The 21,423-nt window shown below is 37.8% G+C and overlaps 1 protein-coding gene across 2 annotated transcripts in view; it reads right to left on the reverse strand.

The window, feature by feature from the left end:
• Nucleotides 1–21,423, reverse strand: part of DSCAM (DS cell adhesion molecule) — a 177,763-nt gene that overhangs the window by 52,105 nt on the left and 104,235 nt on the right. For both annotated transcript variants that reach the window (XM_031556926.1, XM_010723842.3), the window contains 3 exons: nucleotides 11,284–11,437; nucleotides 3,784–3,901; nucleotides 2,814–2,977 (listed from right to left, as the gene is read on the reverse strand). In XM_031556926.1, coding sequence (XP_031412786.1) covers nucleotides 2,814–2,977; nucleotides 3,784–3,901; nucleotides 11,284–11,437 — 436 coding nt within the window. The remainder of the gene's footprint in view (nucleotides 1–2,813; nucleotides 2,978–3,783; nucleotides 3,902–11,283; nucleotides 11,438–21,423) is intronic.

The raw sequence follows: 21,423 nt of genomic DNA on the forward strand, positions 1-21,423 counted from the left end.
TGAGTGTACCTTCAGTAAGTTTGCAGATGACACCAAGTTGGGAGGTGACATTGATCTGCCTGAGGGTAGGGAGGCCCTTCAGAGGGATTTAGATAAGCTGGATTGCTGGGCTGAGGTGATGGGATGAGGTTCAACAAGGCCAAGTGTCGGGTCTTACATTTTAGCCACAACAACCCCATGCAGCGCTATAGGCCTGGGGACGAGTGGCTGGATGATTGTGAAGAGGAAAGGGACCTGGGGGTGTTGGTTGATGCTCGGCTAAACGTGAGCTGACAGTGTGCCCAGGTGGCCAAGAGGGCCAACGGCATCCTGGCCTGCATTAGAAATAGCATGGCCAGCAGGAGCAGGGAGGTGATCATCCCCTTGTACTCAGCACTGGTGAGACCACACCTCAAGTATTGTGCTCAGTTTTGGGCCCCTCATTACAAGAAAGACATTGAGACCCTGGAGCGTATCCAGAGAAGGGCAACGAAACTGGTGAGGGGTCTGGAGACAAGGCTTATGAGGAGCGGCTGAGGGAGCTGGGATTGTTCAGTCTGGAGAAGAGGAGGCTGAGGGGAGACCTCATTGCACTCTACAGCTTCCTGAAGGGAGGTTGTAGTGAAGAGGGGTTTGGCCTCTTTTCCCAGGCAACAAACAGGACCCAGGGAAATGGCCACAACTTGTACCAGAGGAGGTTTAGGTTGGACATGAGGAAAAACTTTTTCTCTCAGAGAGTGGTCAGGCACTGGAAGGGCCTGCCAAGGGACATGGTAGAGTCGCTGTCGCTGGCAGCGTTCAAGAGGCGCCTGGATGAGGAGCTACGAGATACGGTTTAGTTAAGATGGAAAGCATGGAAGAAGAGACACCAAAGAAGTTTATGATAACTGTCACTGCAAGAGTGGGAAAGGGGTGATGATGCTGGTGACCAGTTTTGGCAAGGCAGTTTCACTGCCATGGTTACTGCTTGCCAGCCCATGTCCAATGAGCAAGGCAGACTGCATGTCACAAATGTGTGATGCCTCTGTCATGTCTAGCAGTCTGCTCCCAGAGGACATTCCTTACTTTGCCTCTACCTCGACCAGCAAAGTAAAACTCCAAGAAGCACTCCCCACTTCAGTGCTTTCTCAAGTAATAAAATTGCAAAATAATGAGTGCTGACATCAGGTGGAGGCTGTTGGTTTACAGCTATTGCCTAGCTTAAAAAGAAGTTGCATTTTACTGCCCTTACAGGCTTAAACAATGCTGAAGGAAACAAAAAATACATTTCATATTCTAAAGGAAAATTCCCTACATTAGATGGATTTGTTCCATTATTCTGACTGACTTGGCTTATTCCATGGAGAGGGATTGCGCATATTACATTGTGGAATATTTATTGTAAAAACTTTCATCATAGCTTCACTCTATCTATGAAAGATGGTGGTCTCACATATTAAATGCCATTCTGCTCTGCCCTTCTGGGAAGTAATATTGATTTGCTTTTAGTTACCGCAGTTCAATAAAAGCAAGGATATGCAATTTCAAAAATAGTTAGTGAAATATAAATTTAAGTTTTCCATTTCCATTCCCTGTCATGTTTCAAACATTGCAAAAGAACATCTTCAGCCTCTCATGGATTGTAGGTAAGTTAATATATACTATGGCCTTTGTTTCATGGCTTAGTGGACATGTTTATGCAGAGAGTTGCACTGTGGCCGAGAGAATCTTTCTCTCTTCCCATATATCTGCACTAGAAGCTTAGACTAGAGTAACTGGCTGCAGTATAGCCAACATTCCCAGCTCAGTGGTTTGCTTCCCTGTAGTATGACAATTGTAGCCAATTAAAGCACACTAGGCATCTGAGCATTTCTTCAAATTTTGCTTTGGTGTAAGTGAGGAAGAAAATCTCCTTAGTAATGAATTCTTGATATATGAATATATGTGCTCTATTTGATATTACTGTCAATGTGTACTCCTGTACTGTCATTACTTTCATGCATGCCAACACTTAAGAAAAAATTCTTTAGGAAAAATTTCTGTACTGTGAGGGTGGTCAAACATTTGAATAGGCTTCCTAGAGAGAAGGCTGATGGCCCAAGCTTGTCAGTGTTCAAGAGGCAATTGAATAATAACCTCATTAATATGCTTTAATTTTTGGTTAGCCCTGAAGAGCTCAGGTAGTTGGACTACATAATCTCTGAATGTCCCTTCCAACTACTTTAAAATATTCTAATAGTTACATTATATATATTTCAGCAGGCATATAGAATAGTTGGCGTTACATTTTAGCTGACCTTATACTGACATTTCATTTTAAATGATTCCTCATATTCTCCATCAATAAAATTCTGCTCAAGAGTAATGAAGTTTTTGGCCAAGGTATCAGTACAGAGCAAATTTCTCTTGATAGCTTCTTAGAAGCTAAAGAAAAGGCCTTCAGCTCTTTCTGAAATTTGCAATATTTAAATGAATACATGTACTTTTTATACGAATAAAGCATAAGGCAATACTTGTGAAGAATGAGAAAATAACTGAATGCAAACACTCAATTGTCAATCTGACAGAAGCTTGCAGGCAGATTTAACTGCAAGTGTGTTAATTGTTTCAACCAAAGCAAAACATCTACCATAGCAGAAAATGCTGATAGCTGAGTCAGAATGATCTGCAAAATACTATATAACATAATTCATAATTGTAGAATATGTATATCATATAATTAATTAATTTGGAAGGACAACATTTTTATTAATGCACATTAATACTAATGTTTTATTATTACAAAAAACACATATCAATGCAATACCATCACATAACAATTAATAGCTGTGATAATAATTCTGACAAATTCTTACCTTGTACCTGCAAGTTCAAAATTATTTCATCTGATCCCCAGTTGTTACTGGCCACGCAGCTGTAGTATCCGGAGTCTTCTGCTTTCACAGTACGAATGACAAAACTGCCATTGCTAAAGATGCTTCTTCTCCCATCAATCATCACTAGACTGGGTGTCCCGTTACTACCTCACAGGAAACAAAGTGCATACATTAAAGAAGTTACAATCAAAGATACTCACAATTGGATTTTTTTTTTAAGAAGCTAAGAATGGAAAGAAAGAAAATGGAGTGTGGGGGTGGGGAAGTGGTGCTCGTTATTAAAGACAGTAAAGAAATATATTTTGCTGGGTAACACCTGCCATTTGAAGAACACGCATATCCTAGCCCAAGTTTGAGTGAAATTGAGGAATCACTCCTTAACTATCAACTCTTTCATAAAAATGAAGAATAAAAGTTCCTTCCTACAAGGTCTATCCTTATAAAATAATAGTTACACGCATCAATGAATAGCATACATTATCACTGCTTACACAGTGCTTAGATGAAAATAGTAGATGAAAATTAGTGTCCATGTCTTTTTCCATGTCTGACTATCAGACTGTGAAACTACATATCAAAACAGACTAAGGGGAAACACGGTATATGCAAGACACGTGCTTACAGACTGCACTCCAAAAGGTTATTTAAATACATCAAACATTTTGCTTTTTCAGCTTAATTCTGTGGCTCTCAAGTTAAAACAGAAAGGTCTCTGCAATTTAACATTTTGGATATTTACTTTTCTTCCTTTTTAATGCTTTCTTATTACCACAGGCAATTAGCTTTAGTACATGGAATTTTTAAATTCTTCCTCTGCTGTGATCTCGTGTGGTCCCCACAAATGACCCTTCTCCTTCCTAATGCAGTCATTTAAGATCACCATCTTCACCATCATCTGGATTTTAAGGAAATGGGATTTACTTGAGCTACACATTTAGTTGCTGGTTACCTATCCTTCATCCATTTGACTGTTGGAGCTGGATCTCCAACAGCTTTGCAAGGGAGGACAATGTCCTTCATCCAGGGAGTTGTCACTGTGCCGCTGAACGTCAAAATCCTGGCAGGAGCTGAGTATGAGAGAGTGAGAAAGACTGAAATGAGATACAGCTTTTGAAGGGAAACAGATATCCAGAACTAAACACTGGAAAACAAAACAATCTCTTTCAAAGCAAAATTTTTAGGAACCTAACTCCATTTAACTCATATCAGCTATCCCAGAACAAGTAAAAAGACAAACAACTAGAAGAGAGATGAAAAGGGAGAGTGAAAGAGTCCTGATGGAGTGAAAAGATCATCCTTACGTGTTTCATAGTCAACGTTATGGATAAAAATTATGTGGAAGACATGCTTCTCTCCAGAAACTTCCAGAAAAAGTGTCCACAATAGACAGATATCTTACAAAAGCTAAATGAGTAATACATAACTTTTGTTATAATAAGTCTTGATGTCACTTAAACTACTAGAAAACTAATACTTATACACTTGAAGATAAAAATGCAGGTAGTCTCAGTTTTTCAGCCAGGTTTCGGTTATTGGGATTAGTTCTTAATTTCTAATCTGTACTTTCATTGGCTCAGGAATTATCTTTGTTTTAACTTGTTTTAACTTGTTTTTCACTTAAAACAGGTAATTTCTAAGGAGTTCTTGTAATCTTAATTTTCTTGTTATCTTTGCTGGTTTATTTTGGTGATTCTGGTTACCTACTATAAGCATACTTCTCTTAACTCTGTACATAAATCATGGAGTATGTGAGGCTCTTCAGCAGTGCGCTCTGCTGTTTCCAGGCCAAACTGGTACTTACATCAATATCAGGTATACCATCCTAGGTGAGGTGATTTATGTAATCTTACATAATCTAGTACATACTATGCCTAGGCACAGGGTGGTGTTGGTAAACGTCTAAAAGTGCAGATAATTTCACTTTCCAGCTATAAACTGGGAGAGCATGGCAATCACACTGTTCAGTGGGGTGGTATGATTCTATAGAAAGGATTCAGATTGCACTGGTGTTTTTTTCCAGGTCAGTTAAAGGTAAGATGGCTCATTGCCATCACTTTGGTCAGGGAGTGGAGCCAGCAAGGAGTGTTCAGCCTTTTTTGCAATGACAAATTGGAACCATTCTTGCAGATAGGAATTATGAGAAGTGAACGTGCTGCAAAATACCGGATTGAATGCATAGAGAAGCTTCAGGTGGCTTTAAAAAAATCATTCAAGTGTGTAGATATGATTTCAGAACAATATCAACAACCATACTCTCTGTTGTTGTTTTAAAAGCAAACAAACAAACAAAATTGGAGTCTAGTAAGTTTATATTGGGCTTAAAAGAGAACCCCAAATTAACATTTACGTATATTATCTGTCAGGCATCTCAGTAGTTGCTGTGCTATGAAAGAACACTGACTTCAAATGCAGAAATAAGAGTAGCTTCTCCTAAGAAAATGTTCTGCAGAAGAACTCATGGAAAAATTTGGAGCTAATTGTATATTTTTAGCTTAAGACCTTAAGATTGAAGGAGTTAAACACATGTCAACACGTCAGCAATAGAAGGTTATCTCCTTTGCTTTCTGAGAAAGCAGAGATTCAACCAAAGTGCCTGGAAGTTCTTTTCTATTTATTGTGAAAACTCAATTTCTTTTTAAATAACAAATCCTACTGAAAATTCTATTGTAATGTATTCCCCTTGGGCTAGAGAATTCAAAGCAATTTTTTTTAAAGATGAAATTTTCTCATGAACTTTAAGAGGGATAGGCTTGTTACAAGAGCTATGAAATTAGACAAAATAAACCTTACCGTAGTAACATATTAGTATACTGCAACGAGTTTATCTGAAGTCCATAAACATGAACAGACTCTTAAGTCAGTTCTATTCATGCTATATTTAGCTAAATATATCATCAATATGTCACTTCTGCATAATATACAGAAATGCTAGAGTTATGTTAGTTTCAGTGTGCTTTATTACTCTAGAATGACTCTTGATAGAAATAAATTGCTTTTTGGTCTTTATATATACACATTTAAAGACATATACTGAATATGCATAAATGAAATACTGTATTTTTAATCCTGATCTACTTCAATCATGCACATTGATCAGAACTTGCATTTCATAATCCATTTTGCACCAATTAGAAAAAACATGAAAATGAGAGCCACGAACAAATAAAATTGGGACATTTGATCTCAATGGATTGTTATCCTCTACTAATAATATATATATGTTTAAAAATCATATAAAAAAGAGCAGGCCTTGAAGAGTGAAGGGAAATTACTTCAGTGGGATGCAGTGGGACTTGAGATACTCATCAAATGAAATGATTTCATAGATTACATGACCAATTTGGATGATTTTGCCTACATTCTCTTCAATTTTCCACGAGATTTTTCTCTGGTCACAATCTTAACTGAAACAGTAAGAAGCAGCTCTTTTAAAGATTTAAGATAATGAAGTCCAGGATAGGTAATGGCACAATGACACTTTCCCAACAGCCAAATACTGACATGCTCACTCCTGGCAAAACAGCAGCTGAACAGCCCTGGCTCCCTCCTGGCAGCTTGTGGTTGACCTCTGCAGGAAAGAGCTGTTGCCATGAGGTGGAGGCACACCAAAGTAATGCTAAGGTTGTAGATAGTCATTAAGTCTGATGGTACAGACATGTTTTCCACTGTGGCTCTCCTTAGGCTTTTTCTTTTAGAAAAGATTTATGAAGACCTATACTGCCACAAGCCATGGGCTAATTAACTAGTTATTGAAACTAAAAAATGCTCAGTCTACCTGGAGACTGCAGATACAGTGAGAAATGCTGAAATTAGTGTTAGAACACTTGTTTGTCTTCAGTGATCCAGGTTTGTATTGCAGGAGATGTCTAGTGGTACTCATGTCATCTTCAAAAAGCAGCAGAAGACACTGTCAGCTATGACTATCTACAAAATACATCTATAAACATCTGGACTGTTTCTAGCAGCTGCAGTGCTTTCAGAAAAATGGTGGTCAGAAACTCAAATTCCTGTTCCATGCAAACATTCTCTCTGCACCGTGAAATCTGAATTCTCATTTAAAATGAACAATTAATCCTTTTCTCCCTATCTCCCCACATCTCTAGTGTTTCTTAAAATATACACTTATTTCCAACTGCTGCCAGTTACTTTAGGACAAAGCATTTATACCACAGATATCCTGCTGAAGCCTTCAGCATGGTTTGGCACATTATTACCAAACTTGCTGTGATACTCATTTATTTTTTATAGTTATCTTAACAGCGAATACTTGATAAAATCGTAGGTTTTGTACCAGATATCCCAAGCACATTTATGTTGTAGTTCCTACTTTTTGTATCTCATGTGTTTCATTGTATTGTGATGTGAACAAGCAACACAAACTTCACAGTACAACTTGGCAGTAGGATCACAGACCATAACTCAGAAGTGCACATTATAAAAGCACATAGGACTATTTATGTGAAAGTATCCACAGCTTCTTATGTAGTATCCATTTCTTTCATACACTGAGTACTTTTAATGAGGTGGCAAAACAGCATGAAAATTCTTAACTCCAATTTTCTTTATAGCTTAACTCCTAATAATGTTCTGAGACTGCTAACAAGTTCACAAAAACAGAGAACTAGAAACAAAATAAATATCTAGTGCAGTTCATCTGGCAGCAGTAGGTTTGAAATGCTAAGAGGTATTCATGAGGTTAAAATACCTTGACTCTCACAGACCTTTCCATTTTGAGCTAAGAGAGTTTTACACAGCGTGCAGGCAATTCAGCTGCTGGACTTGTCTCATTTTTAACAAAGAAACTCAAATGCCTACCAAATACCTACCAGCATCACAGTAGATGGCATGGCATTGGATTATGACCATGTCTGTTCCTATTTATTGCAAATTAGCCAGTCATTAATTGAAGATAAAGATGTACCTTCACTGAACTCTGCACTCTTTCATGCTAATGAGGTTTTCTCAGTGTTTATTTGTTTAAATTATGAATCCAATTACCTACATTTATCGTCATGGAAAAAGAAACAACCAGAATTTTTTTGCAAGAAGCCCTAGTGTTCTTTATTTTATTATATTTTATTTTTTCTCTAGAGAACAAAACACAATTTTAAAGGTAAACTGCATAGGGAAACATGGAAGGTCACTGCAGCTCAGCTTCATCCAAATAAAAGAGCAGTCAGTGAATGCCATGGGTCAGGAGTTTCTTTTACTTACTTTCTCACAGAAGAATATACCGTGTGTTCCAGTATGCTGAATCTTTAAAGAAACAGAGTGATAATGTGTATGTAGTATCATTTCTGGTTATATATTAGAAAAAATTCTCCTCAGAAAGAGCGGTGAGGCAGTGGCACAGGCTGCCCAGGGAAGTGGTGCAGTCACTGTCCCCAGAAGTGTTCAAGAACCGTGTGGATGTGCCACTGAGGGATGTGGGCAGTGGGTGTGGTGGGGGTGGGTTGGGGTTGAACTCGATGATCTTAGAGGTCTTTTACAACCTTAATCATTCTATGGCTCTATGACACTGTTAGTGGGCATTGAAGTGATTCAGTGATTCTGTTATGAGTTGATGGTTGGACTAAATAAGCTTAGTTGTCTTTTCCAACCTTCATGATTCCGTGGTTCTGTGATTCTACGTCAGTCCCAGAGGTACTTTAAAAATATTGAATACAGAATGCAACACAGACTAGGAGGTAAGTCTGTTCAATGCTAATGCTCAGCCTACAAGAACAGATGAAATTCAACACCGAAGTCAGAGTTCTCCCCAAAGGATCAGAATGCCATAGGTCTGGTTCTGTTATTATCAAGTTGCTGGCAAATGCCACTCACCATCAGACATGGGCAGGAAACAAGAGGAACAAGGCACTTGCAAGGTTTTCCTTCTTACAGATACATTTAATAGACTAAAAATGCAACTTGCAAGCCAGGAAGGAAGAATAATTTGGAGGGACATGGTCTGTTTATGTGAAGACTGAACTTTCATCTCTGTGGTTACTTTTCATTTGTTGGGGTTGGTTGTGCTTACTTTTGTCAGTTAATTACAGAGAATAACAGTCTGTTCCGAGATACGGAGGCGTAAAAGGAAGAATTGTTGACATGAATTAAACTTTCACTTAAATTGGACTAGCCATTTCACATCAATCCCCTAACAAGACTTTCTCATTGTTCTCAGAGGGGCTCTTAAGAGGGGTTATAATTAAGCTGACATAATTCAATTCCAGGTAAACTTTCATGAGCTGTCATGGTGGTGTCATTACTTGGACAGTTAATGTGAAATAAACTGGGAAAAAACAAAGCTAACAACTTCACAATAATCACCTGTCAGATATTCATGTTGTATAGCAACCCTTTGCACTCCTTTTAGCAAAATCAGGCTATAACTGCCTGATTAGGTTAGGTACATGCAGATCAGTTTGTAGTGCATCTATTTTTGGCAAATCGAGAACTGTCACATGCTACATTTCCTCATAACCAGATCAGCTCATCTTGGTACCTACAAAGTCTGCAGTGTTTTGCATTTATCTTGTCTGAATGCCTCCTCCTCTTTTAAATAGAAATCGAAATACAAAACTTGCAGTGCATTACATGCAGGGTTCCTTGAAAAGACCCAGGTTTGTCTATGTCCCTATTATATTAGTATTGCACAGTATTACTGGTTAATCGTCTTTGCTCTTATTCAGGCTTTAATGTTTTACTTCTATTTTTGTTGATTTTTTATTCAGTATTACACATTCATTACCATCTAGTAACAGATGGCCTCAAAGGAGGAACATGTTGAAACCTTTGGCCCATTTCTCTGAGGTGTTCTTCCAATGTTCTTTATGTTCCACCACTTAAGATTTCAGCTGTGGTCTCACAAGTGTTCAATATACTGTATGCAATTGCGCTACAAGGAAAACCTCCAAATTTTTTCAGATCTCCTGGACTTTTATAGCCTTCAGCCATGCAACAGGTCCCTTAATACTGCATAGCTTCTTTTCAGAAAAGATTTTCTGAAAGAAGATACAAAAACTGCTGAATGTCAAAAGAAGCAGGAAGTAAAAGTGAGTTTGCAGCTGACAACCTGTCAGCAATGGCCTAGGGAGCAAACATTTACCTGTTTGTTCCAAATCTTACCTCTTTACCCTGCTAGACACTCCCCACATTACCACTGATTAATCTTTCATTGTTTTCTACAGTAGAAACTCTGTAGTTACTACAGTTGAGAAATGTTGAAAATGTCCATCCAATATAAAAACAACTTTGGCCTAGAGAATTGGCAGAGGACATGTGAGTTCCCATCACAAGTCTGAGGAACTCTGCTTGTGACTTCTGTGAACTGAATACTATTTCATGTGTTTAAATAGTACCGTCCAACCACTATTAATGGTATTCATGACAATAGTTCTGATAGTTAATTTGCCATCATCAAATTGGTTAACTACCACTTGAGTGGGTAGAAACAGCAATTTTTCCTATGGTAATAGCACATTCTTTTCCAGGCAGTAACTACTTTCATGTTTGTGGCATTTGTTTGAAGTTCTGTTATGTAGGTAGGTATCTTCATAAAGCACTAGACATCTTATTTTACATTATTACATCATTAGCCATATGACAGAAGCATTAGCAGTCTTGCAAAACTCTAAAATTGATGCATATACTTTTGAAGCGCTAAGATCTGTGCACTGCACTGTTGATACTGCTAAATACTGTCAAATTACCAATTTGAATGGGAAAAAATAGAAGACCAGTCTGAAGATCCAGGTGGAGACTGACTACTAATTGGACTCTTCTCACTTTGCTATGTAAAAATTTCGGTTTCTATTTCTAAGCTAAGGTGCTTGAGTGTTGCATGTATCATGCCTCACAGTACAGGTAAGGCAGAATACACGAGCCCAAGTAATATCTTTTTTTAGAAAAAATGCAATAATTGAGGCACGTTATCCCCTCTTTAAATCTGAAATAGAAGCAGCAAAAATCAAAGCTAATGCAAGTTGAGAACAATTGTTCAGAATTTAGGTATGATAATCAGGCCACTTGATATAGAAGATAGTATCTGTGGAGTACACAAGAGATGTTAGTAAGGAGAAGGATCATAAAGAGGTTATCTTGTGTGACAAAAAAAAAAAGAGACACATTCTGAAAGTGGAGAGAAAACTCTTCAAGCTCTCTGTACTCAACAAAAGTATAAAAGAGTTGCTTCAAAAAGCAATTTATTTCCTTCTAAGGTAGGTGGGATGAATTACTCCCTAGAGGAGCACATCATTCTTCCTCTCTGTGCTGACTACAGCAAAACCTTGTGTAATTAGCTGAGAGTTGTCATCTAACTTTTGGAGAAAACTGCAAAGAACCTGAAGTTACTCCTCACAAATCCCACTCTCAGTAAGCAATGAGACATAAAGAAGCCACGTGCCAATTATAGCAGTAATTAGCATTGGAAAGTTCTGGATTGCTTTAAAAAGCACTGTCATCATACCTTTTGCTAGTGGCTCTACAGTGATAATCTCGCTGCTGTTGCCTCTTCCTGCAGCAGTCACTGCTACCACCCAGACGCTGTACTGGCGATTCCGACTCAGGTTGGGGATTCTGTAGGAAAATGAGTCGGGAGAGGCTTCAAACTCGCTGATTACCTGTGATGGAAGAGATAAATGTTTCCAAACTAAAATAAACAGTATTTGGTGAAAGTCTGCTGAGCTGAGTGCTACAAAGCCTGTTACTTCGTGGTAATTGGAATGACTATCAATTGCTTGAAGCAGATGGCAGATGGCAATAAACAGAGAAGACACAATAAGTCATTGCAATCAATTTATATTCAGGGAATTTGGGTCTATATTGTATTTTCAAATTGTTGTTATTTAGGTTGGGATTTTTACAGATTTCTCAATGGGATACAGAGTTTGTGCACCTCAGCCTATGCTCCACAGTTGCTCTACTCCTTCAGTAGAAGAGAAAGGTAACTTCATCTACCCTGAGCAGCATTGCATCACTGTAGCCATTTTTATTTCTGACATGGGTTTTGCGATTCTTGTTTGTGAAAACAGAGGGGTTACTAGCCATCAGAAGATTAAGTGAAAAAGATTCACTTTCCTATGCCACAGTAAGCATGGCAATAGCTATACAACACCAGGCTAAAAATAATTAGAGTGTTAATGACAAGGAAAAGAAATTTTCACTAGGAATCTGCATTAAAAATAATGCACTGACGTAATATAAACTTGATTCAGACTGACAGAAGGTGCGCACAGAGTGTCTTTGATATACAAATATCTGCTGGTGGTAAAGGCTAATTTCAACTGATTAGCATTTCAAAAGGTAGTTTGACCTGAAAGCACAGGAATACATAGTCCTTCAAAATGAATTCTAAAGAAATAAAATATTTTTCTGAGATACTGGTAAACACCTCTCCAGTGTGAAATGGCTGCCAGTTTCAGCTAATGAAGGGGTCATCGTGTTCTTGAGCTGGCATCTCCTTAGGCCAGGGGAGGGTGAAATTCATCTGATTTCCTTTTGAAATCTGTAGTCATTTATGCCAGCCTAAATCTTCACTCCCTTCAGAGACCACGCAAAAGAACATCACTTCTAAGTCAGGGTTCTTCTAGCTTATTTGGGACACATTGCAGTGGGATGAATCATGACCTAGACACACCTTTTTCTTCCCCATCCACTCTAGAAGTGTAAACATAGCTAGCTTGGGGACAGCTGTCTGTGTTGAACACAACTAAAGTAAGATGAAAAACACTCCATAGAGATAATGTGACTGTTTATTAGAATAATTGACATCCTGGCTTTCACACAAATGTGTCTCTGTTTCTGCAAGAACACAATCTGTTTCTTCCACAGAAGCTAACTTTTCTGGGGAAATTGGTTTGCTCAGACTCACAGTTACCTATCTTCAACAGAAGTCCAAATAAGGACCTCACCATACTTTCTAGCCAATCTGATTTCTCCTGTCAAAATGCCAAGTCAGTTTGTCCCATTTAGTAAGCATTTGCCTGGGTTTCCACTTCTGATATGAAGAGGTCAGTGCAGGCAGACACTTCTATTATTATGTGAAATATTACAGCAGGTTTTGAAAATCATCTGTCTTGACATTTACATGAGAATATTGGACAAATGCCTGTGGCTTGACAGGTTGGATCTTCGTGAGGTCATACATAAAAGTTAATGTATTGATCATGGCACAGGAGGCTGAGTTTTAATATTCATGAGGCAGCATTTCCTAGATTAATTTGAAAGTCAAACAGGCTAGGCTAAGTCTGGTACTCAGGCTCCACTCATTAATGCAGTCATCGAGCAAAAGCTACTTCTAAAACACCAGTAAGATGGAACATGAATACAGCAGTTAGGAACAGCAAACCATTAAAGACCTCCTTATTGCCAAAATTTCATTCCAGTGAGCATCAGTTCAGTTAAATTTACATTGTCTTTTCCTTGACACCCATGATTTATGAAGGAGGCATATTGTTGACTTAACAAGCCAGTACTAATACTGCAGATTTTCTGCTTGAAATGCCTCACTGTCAAGCTCTTCTCTGTCATGGTAGAAGCTAGGACATCATACATGTACCTTGTATACAGTTGCTAAATACAGCTTGGAGCAGAGTGTTTTGAGATTTTAGGTAAGGAATAATGAGAGATAGTAAGTGGAAAAGGAAAACCTTGAAAATACAGCACTGTGACTAAGCTCTGCTCTGAGACTTGAATAACAGCAAAAACAAAAAACAACCAATGTGGCTAGCTAGGAGAAAAGATAGAATTGTCTCAAAGCAGAGGAGTTCACTTTCCCTGGAGCTCCAAAAGCAGAAGAATCATAGAATTAGCTTCTCTATTGCATTTTTTAATACCTTGTCTTCAATTCCTTTCTTTCTCCTCCACAAACTCAGCATCATTCATACATTTGCAACTGCAGCTATTTCAAATATAAATTCAATTATTCATGGAACTAATTTATTAATTGAATCTAGAAAATAAATCTTCACTAAATAAGTAATTCTTATTTTCTTAAAACAAACTGCTAACGCAAAAGATTTTTGTTTCTAACTGATTAACATACACCTTCTGTTTCCTCAGCTAACATTCCTGGTTAAGTACTTGGAGATGCTCCAGTGACAAAAAAATCAATTTTACTTTTAACTTTTGCCTGTCATTTCAATTAGGTTAGCATGCCAGAGACTTTCATTACACAAAAGAAAAAAAATTGGAGCTTTGTCAGCAAAGAGAAGATTAAACAATTGAAGTAAGAAATTTTTTAAAGGAATGTCACCTTGTCATATATTGACCTTTGTATGTGCCAGTGTCTAACATTTACTGCTGCATTATTCCAAAAGCAATAACATGCTTGCTCCAGGGATTTTTTTCAGCTGCTTTTTAAAAATTTAATTTGTAGTGGAGTGATTTTTCTTCTCCTATGGCTTCAGTTCATTGTCTAAGAAGCACCAAGAAGACACAAACTCTAAAAGTCCAGCAAAGGCTGTGCAAAATAGAATGGAATCAAAGTCCTTTATCAGATTGCAGTAAATCTGTGTCTCAGACCAGGAAACAGCAAGAGTTTCTGAGAAACAGACACTGCAGGCAGCATTGTTTCATTCTGATGCAATATCACTGGTACTCCTGTTCAATGCTTTGCATGCTTTGAAACAGTATGTCATCTCCTGGCATTTCTTACTCCTTTAGAAAGCAAATAAATAAGCAACATGCCTAAAATCAGACTGTTTGTTGTATTTTTTAACCCAGGCTGGAAAATCTTCAAAACAATGTGCTAGAAAAGTATATTTTTTAACAGTTTTCAAGAAAGAGGGATTTTCTTTTGCCAGCTTTATGTTTTATGCCACAGAACAGAACTCAATAGAGACATGAAGGAATAAAGGTAACAGGCAAGATTTACTGTGCACTGAAAGATTTTTGAGGCAAAGAAAGTCTGTATCTTGTCTACAACTATGTCTGTGCAATTTCTGATGCAAGATAGGTGCACTTAAGATCTCTGCTCTTTACAAATTGTGAGGAAACTTGGAAGTGATCTGTGAAAGCCATGTGGAGACTTAGCAGACAAGAGTGAAAAGCAAGAAAAGCAGATTTGTAGTGTGATTTGTGAAGCAAGAGAGCACATAAACTGCCTCATCATGAAAATTAAGAATACGTATCTCTACTACCTAGAATGGCCTGTGTGCTTTCTCTATAAATTTGGGTATAAAATATGAATATAGAATCATGTCTGGAAGGACCTTCAGATTTCACCCAAGGCTATGCTCCTTCTCTAAGCCAAATTTTACTACACCTGAACAGTTTTAGACAAGTGTTTGTTCAACCTGATTATGAAGACCTACAGTAAGTGAAGACTTTGCAACTCCCTAAACTGCATGAGCTGTCCTAGTGCTTAACTTATTAGAAAGCTTTCTTAAAATCTAGTTTGTTTTCTGCTGCAGTACAAGCCTCTATCTTTTTCAGTCTATTAGGAACACAGAATAGTTTATAACCTCCATCCTTCCATCAGTCTTTAATCTGCAAAAAGATTTGTCTCTCCTTTCCTCACCAGTACGCGTATCTTTTTATGGCTTAATAACACCAATGCTTTTAACATTTCCAAGAAATCAAATTTTTGGCTAATAACATGTCATTATAATTTGTACTGTCTACCATTGGTCCACAGCCTTCTCAAATAGCATACACCATCCCAGTGTATGGCATTTGGCTTTTCACAACAGGATTATAATTAATTACAGAATCACAGAATCAATGCTAGCTAAAATTCATTCTGTGATATGAAATTACCTCAAATCCTCTTGTGAAGAATCTAATGAATTGATTTCTGCCCACTACCGTTTTATTTGGTTATTCAAAGCACTCACTTATTTGTACTAATAACTACACTATATTTTATCTGGTTTTTTTTTCCCCAGACCAATTTCCCTATTTATCAAGATATTTTGAATCTACTTCTGGCTCTTGTGTACCTGAAATCCCTCCCAGTCTTTTAAGTTCTGCAAATTTTATAGGAACACTCAATATTTCATTATCTAGATTATTAACAAAATCACTGAATTAATTGGACTTGAAAGATATCTGCACTGCTCTTCCTTGTCTTCAGTATGGAAAAACTGGTTTCATTACCTCCCATAGTGCAGTGATCAGTTTTATTTCTATCTTTATCTGAAACTGCATTTGCCTGATCAATTTTTTTTCAAGAAACATGCTCCCCATAGACTTATCTTCATTGCCAAATGGGAGAGAGCCAGGAAATGTGTTGAGCACCTCAACCCCAGTGGTCCACACTGCTTTTCAACCTGACCTCTGGCAATGGAATCACAGAAGTAATTACATTTTTAGTTCAACAAGGTCAAAATACTGAGACCTCTATCTTGCACAACAATATCATGGAATTGACTACTCTGCTCAACCTCAGACGTTCATTGCTCCTGGAAACAATGTTTCAGAGTCTCTCTGATTGATAAGTTTAGTAAAGGGGGTCAAAACAAACAGTTTCTAACTAGAGGTGAATTGGTTTAATATAAAATCCATACATTACTGTATATACAAAGATTCAGGTTCTGTGTCCCTGAACAAAGTAGACTTGTGAGTGTGCCCTTGATGAACTCCCTAAAAATGTGAAACTGCATGCAGATTTTTTTCTTGGGGTTATGACAACAAATCTGCTGACTTTTGCCTTGCTTCCTTTCACAGATGGACAGATTGTCAGAGCTGCCAGCAACAGCCAGTCCACAATTTCAGTTAGACTGGACACCATTTAGGCCATATAATAGTTTCTCCTTGGTTCTTGCTATTTGGCTCATGTTTTGAAACATGAAACATGACATCTGTTTCTCACTCAGTGTTATTGAAACTAACTGTTGTTAACAAAAGCTGTGTGCAAAACAGAATACAGCTTCTGTTTAAGTTTTTTTGTTACTTTTCTTAAATTCTGAACTGAAATGTTGGAAAATGCAGGACAGAGATTTTGGCAACAGCAAAGGAGCTAGGTCTATTAGACAGCCCACCGCCCAGACCTTCAGGTAGCTCATATCAGGAATTCTATTGCTTAGGAACAACAAAGGTACATCACATGCTTGTCCTTTTGCAGCAACCCACAGGAGCCCATGAGTCCATCTGCCTCCCCCAGGTCATGATCAGGGAACCAGGATGTGTTGTCACAGGCAGGTGATCACAGCAAGGGCAGGAGACTGACTGCTGGGCTGCTTGCTGTGTGTTACTGTCTCCTTTGATGGCCCCAGCAGGTCACCAAGTTTGTCCAGAGCATTTCAGTCAAATCACCAATTGTGTTGTGCCTTTTGGTCACAGGTCCTTTGTCCCTTGTACAGTACAGAAGGGAATATGATGAATCCATACCTGCTGAAATAAGTTGCAACTGATGCCAAGGTTTAATTGTTGGACTGTATTGATATATGTGTAGGTGAGCCTAGGTAGTGAGACTAAACCAGAGTTTTATGAAAAAGATCAATATCAAATTTGTTTTAGTAGGGCTTTGCAAGGAGACCTTTAAAAAATTGCATCAAGCAGCACAGCAGCAGAATTAATTTATACTCAGTCATGTCTCTCTTGAGTTCTGCTCCATGGCATAAAATGTAAAGTTGGTAAAGCAGTTAAAAGAATGAATGTGCTATATTTGGGAAGTGGTAACAAATCTATGAAATAACTATGAAAAAGCTGTAAACAGTACATGTGGTATATTAAAAAGGATATATTTTAAATACTATTCCAAGTAGATTTTTCAAAATAACTCCACAAAATATAGAATAGCTCTATGCTATATAAAGAACAAGAATTAATAACATAAATATCTTCATGCTGTGAAAAGTACTGTACGGGCACAGTGATAAATACTGTTTGTAGAATATAAATCAATGAACATGCATTTTAAATTCAACCTCACAGATTCTAACTCTAAATAAATTTCAATTCAAAGTAACTTTATCTGCTTAACCTTCTTCTGAGAGTAAACTTTCCCTCTCTTTTAAAGACTTCCAGCATACATTTAACTACCAAAGACTTTACGGAATAACAGATCACTTCCTGCTTATAATTATTTTTGCACTGCTTTACATGAGTTTTATTCAAGTCTTTAAAAATGAAGAGAAACCGTCTCAACAGCTCTGCATCCTACTTGTGCTGGGGACTCCAGACCTGGATGCGGTATTCCAGATGGGAGCCTCATGAGGGCAGAGCAAAGAGGGACAATCACCTGCACGATGGGCAATACAATTAGAAGCAAGTAACCAGAGATTACTGGAGAGTACTGAAGACCTTTTTCTTTTGAAGATGATCTGCAAGCTGACTGGTGGAGATACTTTACGGAACTTGTTGCCCACAGATAAGGAAGAACTGATTGAAGATGTGAAGATACACAATCACTTTCCCTGAGGCAATCAAGAGGCTAGATTTTAAGATTCTGAGAGGCATGATCCCATGGGACGTTGTCCTCGAGAATAAAGGGACTCAGGATATCTGGCTAATCTCCATGTACAACCTACTCAGAATGCAAGAATGGTCTTTTGCAAAGTATGAGAAGTCAAGTAAGACTGGCAGAAGGCCACATAATCACACTGAGCTCAAACACAAACATGATCACAGAAGAAGGTGAATGCAGGGACAGGCTACTTGGGAGGAAGATAAACACTGTCTAAGCTTGTAGGCATAGCATTAGAAAAGGAAAAGCTCTGCATAAAAGGTGGTCTGATGTTAACAATTCTGCTTTTATAAGAGTATAGGTCAGTTGATTCAGGTCAGTGATCCTTCCCATCCACTCTATACTTCACACTTTTGAGACTGCATCTAAGTACTGTGCCCTGTTTTGGGACTCCAGGAAAAAACAAACAAACATGAACATAATGGAGAAAGTACAAGACAGAGTTATCGTGGAACGGTCAGGAGTCTCGAGCACAGTCCAGAAATACACTGACAAGCTGTGCCAGCTGGGTCTGTCAGCCTTAAGAAGAGAAGGATCAGGAAAGACTTTATTGCTCTCTACATGTACCTGATTAGATGCTAGAGCCAAGCTATTCTTGAAGCAATTTCAACACGAGTAAGGCCTCTGAGCAGCCCTATGTGATTAAACTTGCTTTGAGAAGAGTGTTGGAATAGGTGAACCACAGTAGTATCTTCCAGTCAAAATTATTCTACTATTCTATAAAAATTTAAAAATGGCAATCCAGTTCCATAGAAAAGACATATAACAAAGCAACTGAAACCAAATACTGACAGAGGCAGTGTGCAGTTCTGAGAATAAGAAATGCATTAAAACATCACCAAGATGTTTTCTCAGACAGCAAGAAAGACTCCAATAAAAGTCCTATGGCATTTTAAGCCATTGGTAGATTGTATGTCTTTCATATCTGAACACCTTCTGTGCATGGTTGTCAAAACAAGCTCTGCTTTTAGCTTTTACTATCAGGAAATCAGACAGAAATTGCGAGGTCATCTTACTCTGTATCTTAATATGAGTGGAAGACAGCATCCTGAAAAAGAAAATCACTGGGAAGGAAAACAGTCTCCATTTATTACTCTTCTTTAGTGCAGTTCTACTTATATGCAGTTTCCAGGCTAGCAAGCCATGGATGCTTTGTATCACAGCAATCTTCTCTAGAACTTTTCTGTCTTCTAAATTTTATTTAATCTAATTCCACTAATTTCTCCTTATGTAGTGTACTATATCAGGCCTGGACAGAGTGATCACAATGATATGAGGACACTCAGGACAAGCACAACTGGAGGGAATGTGGCCAACATGGTACCATGAGAAGACAGTTCCTGAGAGGAGCTGAACATAGATTTTGGAAGAAGTGAGTTAAAAGTACTGCAGGAAAGCGGGCTAAGAGTTGGCACAGAGGATGACATTTTTAACCTAGATTCTGGTGTGTTTTGTTGAATTTGAAGAATGAAAAACCTATTAAGTCACTCTGTTCAGGCCAGGGCTTGAAATAGAAATCTAACTCAATTAGCACTTAGGGCTAGCTGTCAACTTGTAAATGAATATGTAAGTGCTCATATATTTGTATTTTTCTGTATTTCCAGAATAAAAAAGTTCTTCATGATAGTGCCTGTACAATAATATAGACAACATAATTAAACAGTATGACATTGGATCCTTGTTTGCCCTTTATCTTGCCTACAGAGTAGATTGCATCAGAGAATAATTTCTAATTTTCACACATTAGTCATATTTGCTGTTTGAACCCTCCCAGGCAGATACTGTAATTGGGATTCAAAATAATTAAACAGAAAATGTCTGCATCCTTCTGTGCAGAGGCATCAGTTTTAGCAGATTCTGCTCTTACAAATCAAACTGAACTGTGCAAGAGTCTGCAAATCTTCATCTGTGAATAACTCAGTGTCCTATGAAGGTAGTGCTTTGTAGTAAAAATGTGCACAGTATGGCCAACACAGTTAACTTTTGCCTTTTGGTGACTTAAATATGAAAGCAGCATTATGTACAGCAATCTCAACGATTCTGTTAGTCTAAAAACTTTGTCTGAAGCGTACTGTGTTGAAATCTCAGTATCCACAAACTGTTCATAAAATGCACTTCTGCTTAAAAACTGACTTTGCCTTTCTCTTTAAATGCAGATATTTAGCAAAGTTATTTTGCAACAAGAGTTTTGACTGAAGAAGACTTTTAAGGAAATATAGCTTCACACATCCACTACAGCACTTACAGCTTATAGTGGCAGAAGAACTGATAAAGAAAGAGGCTTTCCATTTATTCTCCTCCACAACTTTATGTAAGACTGTTTTCTCTGTCAACTACTTGTCTCTGTCAACAATGAATCATATACGATCTTCCTTGGCATATATAGACTACACCTGCCAAGGAGTACTAGCATTTAAACACCTCTGCAGCAGGTTTGTTCCACCGCAAAGCTAGTTCTAAATAATAATTAAAAAAAATTAACAGTCATTTATTAGGTGTAAGATAGCCAAGCATTTTGTTAGAAATGAAGCTGTGGTGTCTTATATTAAATATGTTCTTCAGTCTTGCACTTATTTAGAGATGTCCAGCCTGGCTTCAGGAAACAAACAACAGAATATGATCATTGCCTTGCTCAAAACACAGAAATGATACAGAACATGAGCTCTGTAAGCCACCATTTATGTTGACCTGCAAAACAGTACTAAGTGATACAAGGACTGTCCCCATAGGTATAATTGTATATACATACACATGCACACACAACCCTTTATGCTCAGAGATAGCAATAGGATAATTATATGTACTATCAGTAATTAATGAAAACCGACTATCACTTCTATTGTGAACTACACTATACACTGATACCTTCATCACCCCATAATCAATATCACAAAAATAGAAGTAAAATTCAGTACAAGCTAAGACCAGCAAAAAAAAAAAAAAGGAAGTATTCTTGTCATCATTCGTAACATTATTTTGTTCTGAGGTACTCCAAAATTACCCATAAAATAAACAATCATGAAAAGGTAATTCTGTAGAAGACAGCATAAAAGTGGATAAAAAATGTGTAGCAGTGGATGCTTATTTTCCTGATGATGTAAACATACAAAAAAAATATTGCTAGCAAAGAAGCCTCGGGAAGAAACACTGCAGCGTTGAGTGTTGTAAGCGGCTAGCAAAGCCGGCAGCACCACCTGG

The sequence above is a fragment of the Meleagris gallopavo genome, chromosome 1 (assembly GCF_000146605.3).
Source record: "Meleagris gallopavo isolate NT-WF06-2002-E0010 breed Aviagen turkey brand Nicholas breeding stock chromosome 1, Turkey_5.1, whole genome shotgun sequence".
NCBI lineage: Eukaryota > Metazoa > Chordata > Aves > Galliformes > Phasianidae > Meleagris > Meleagris gallopavo.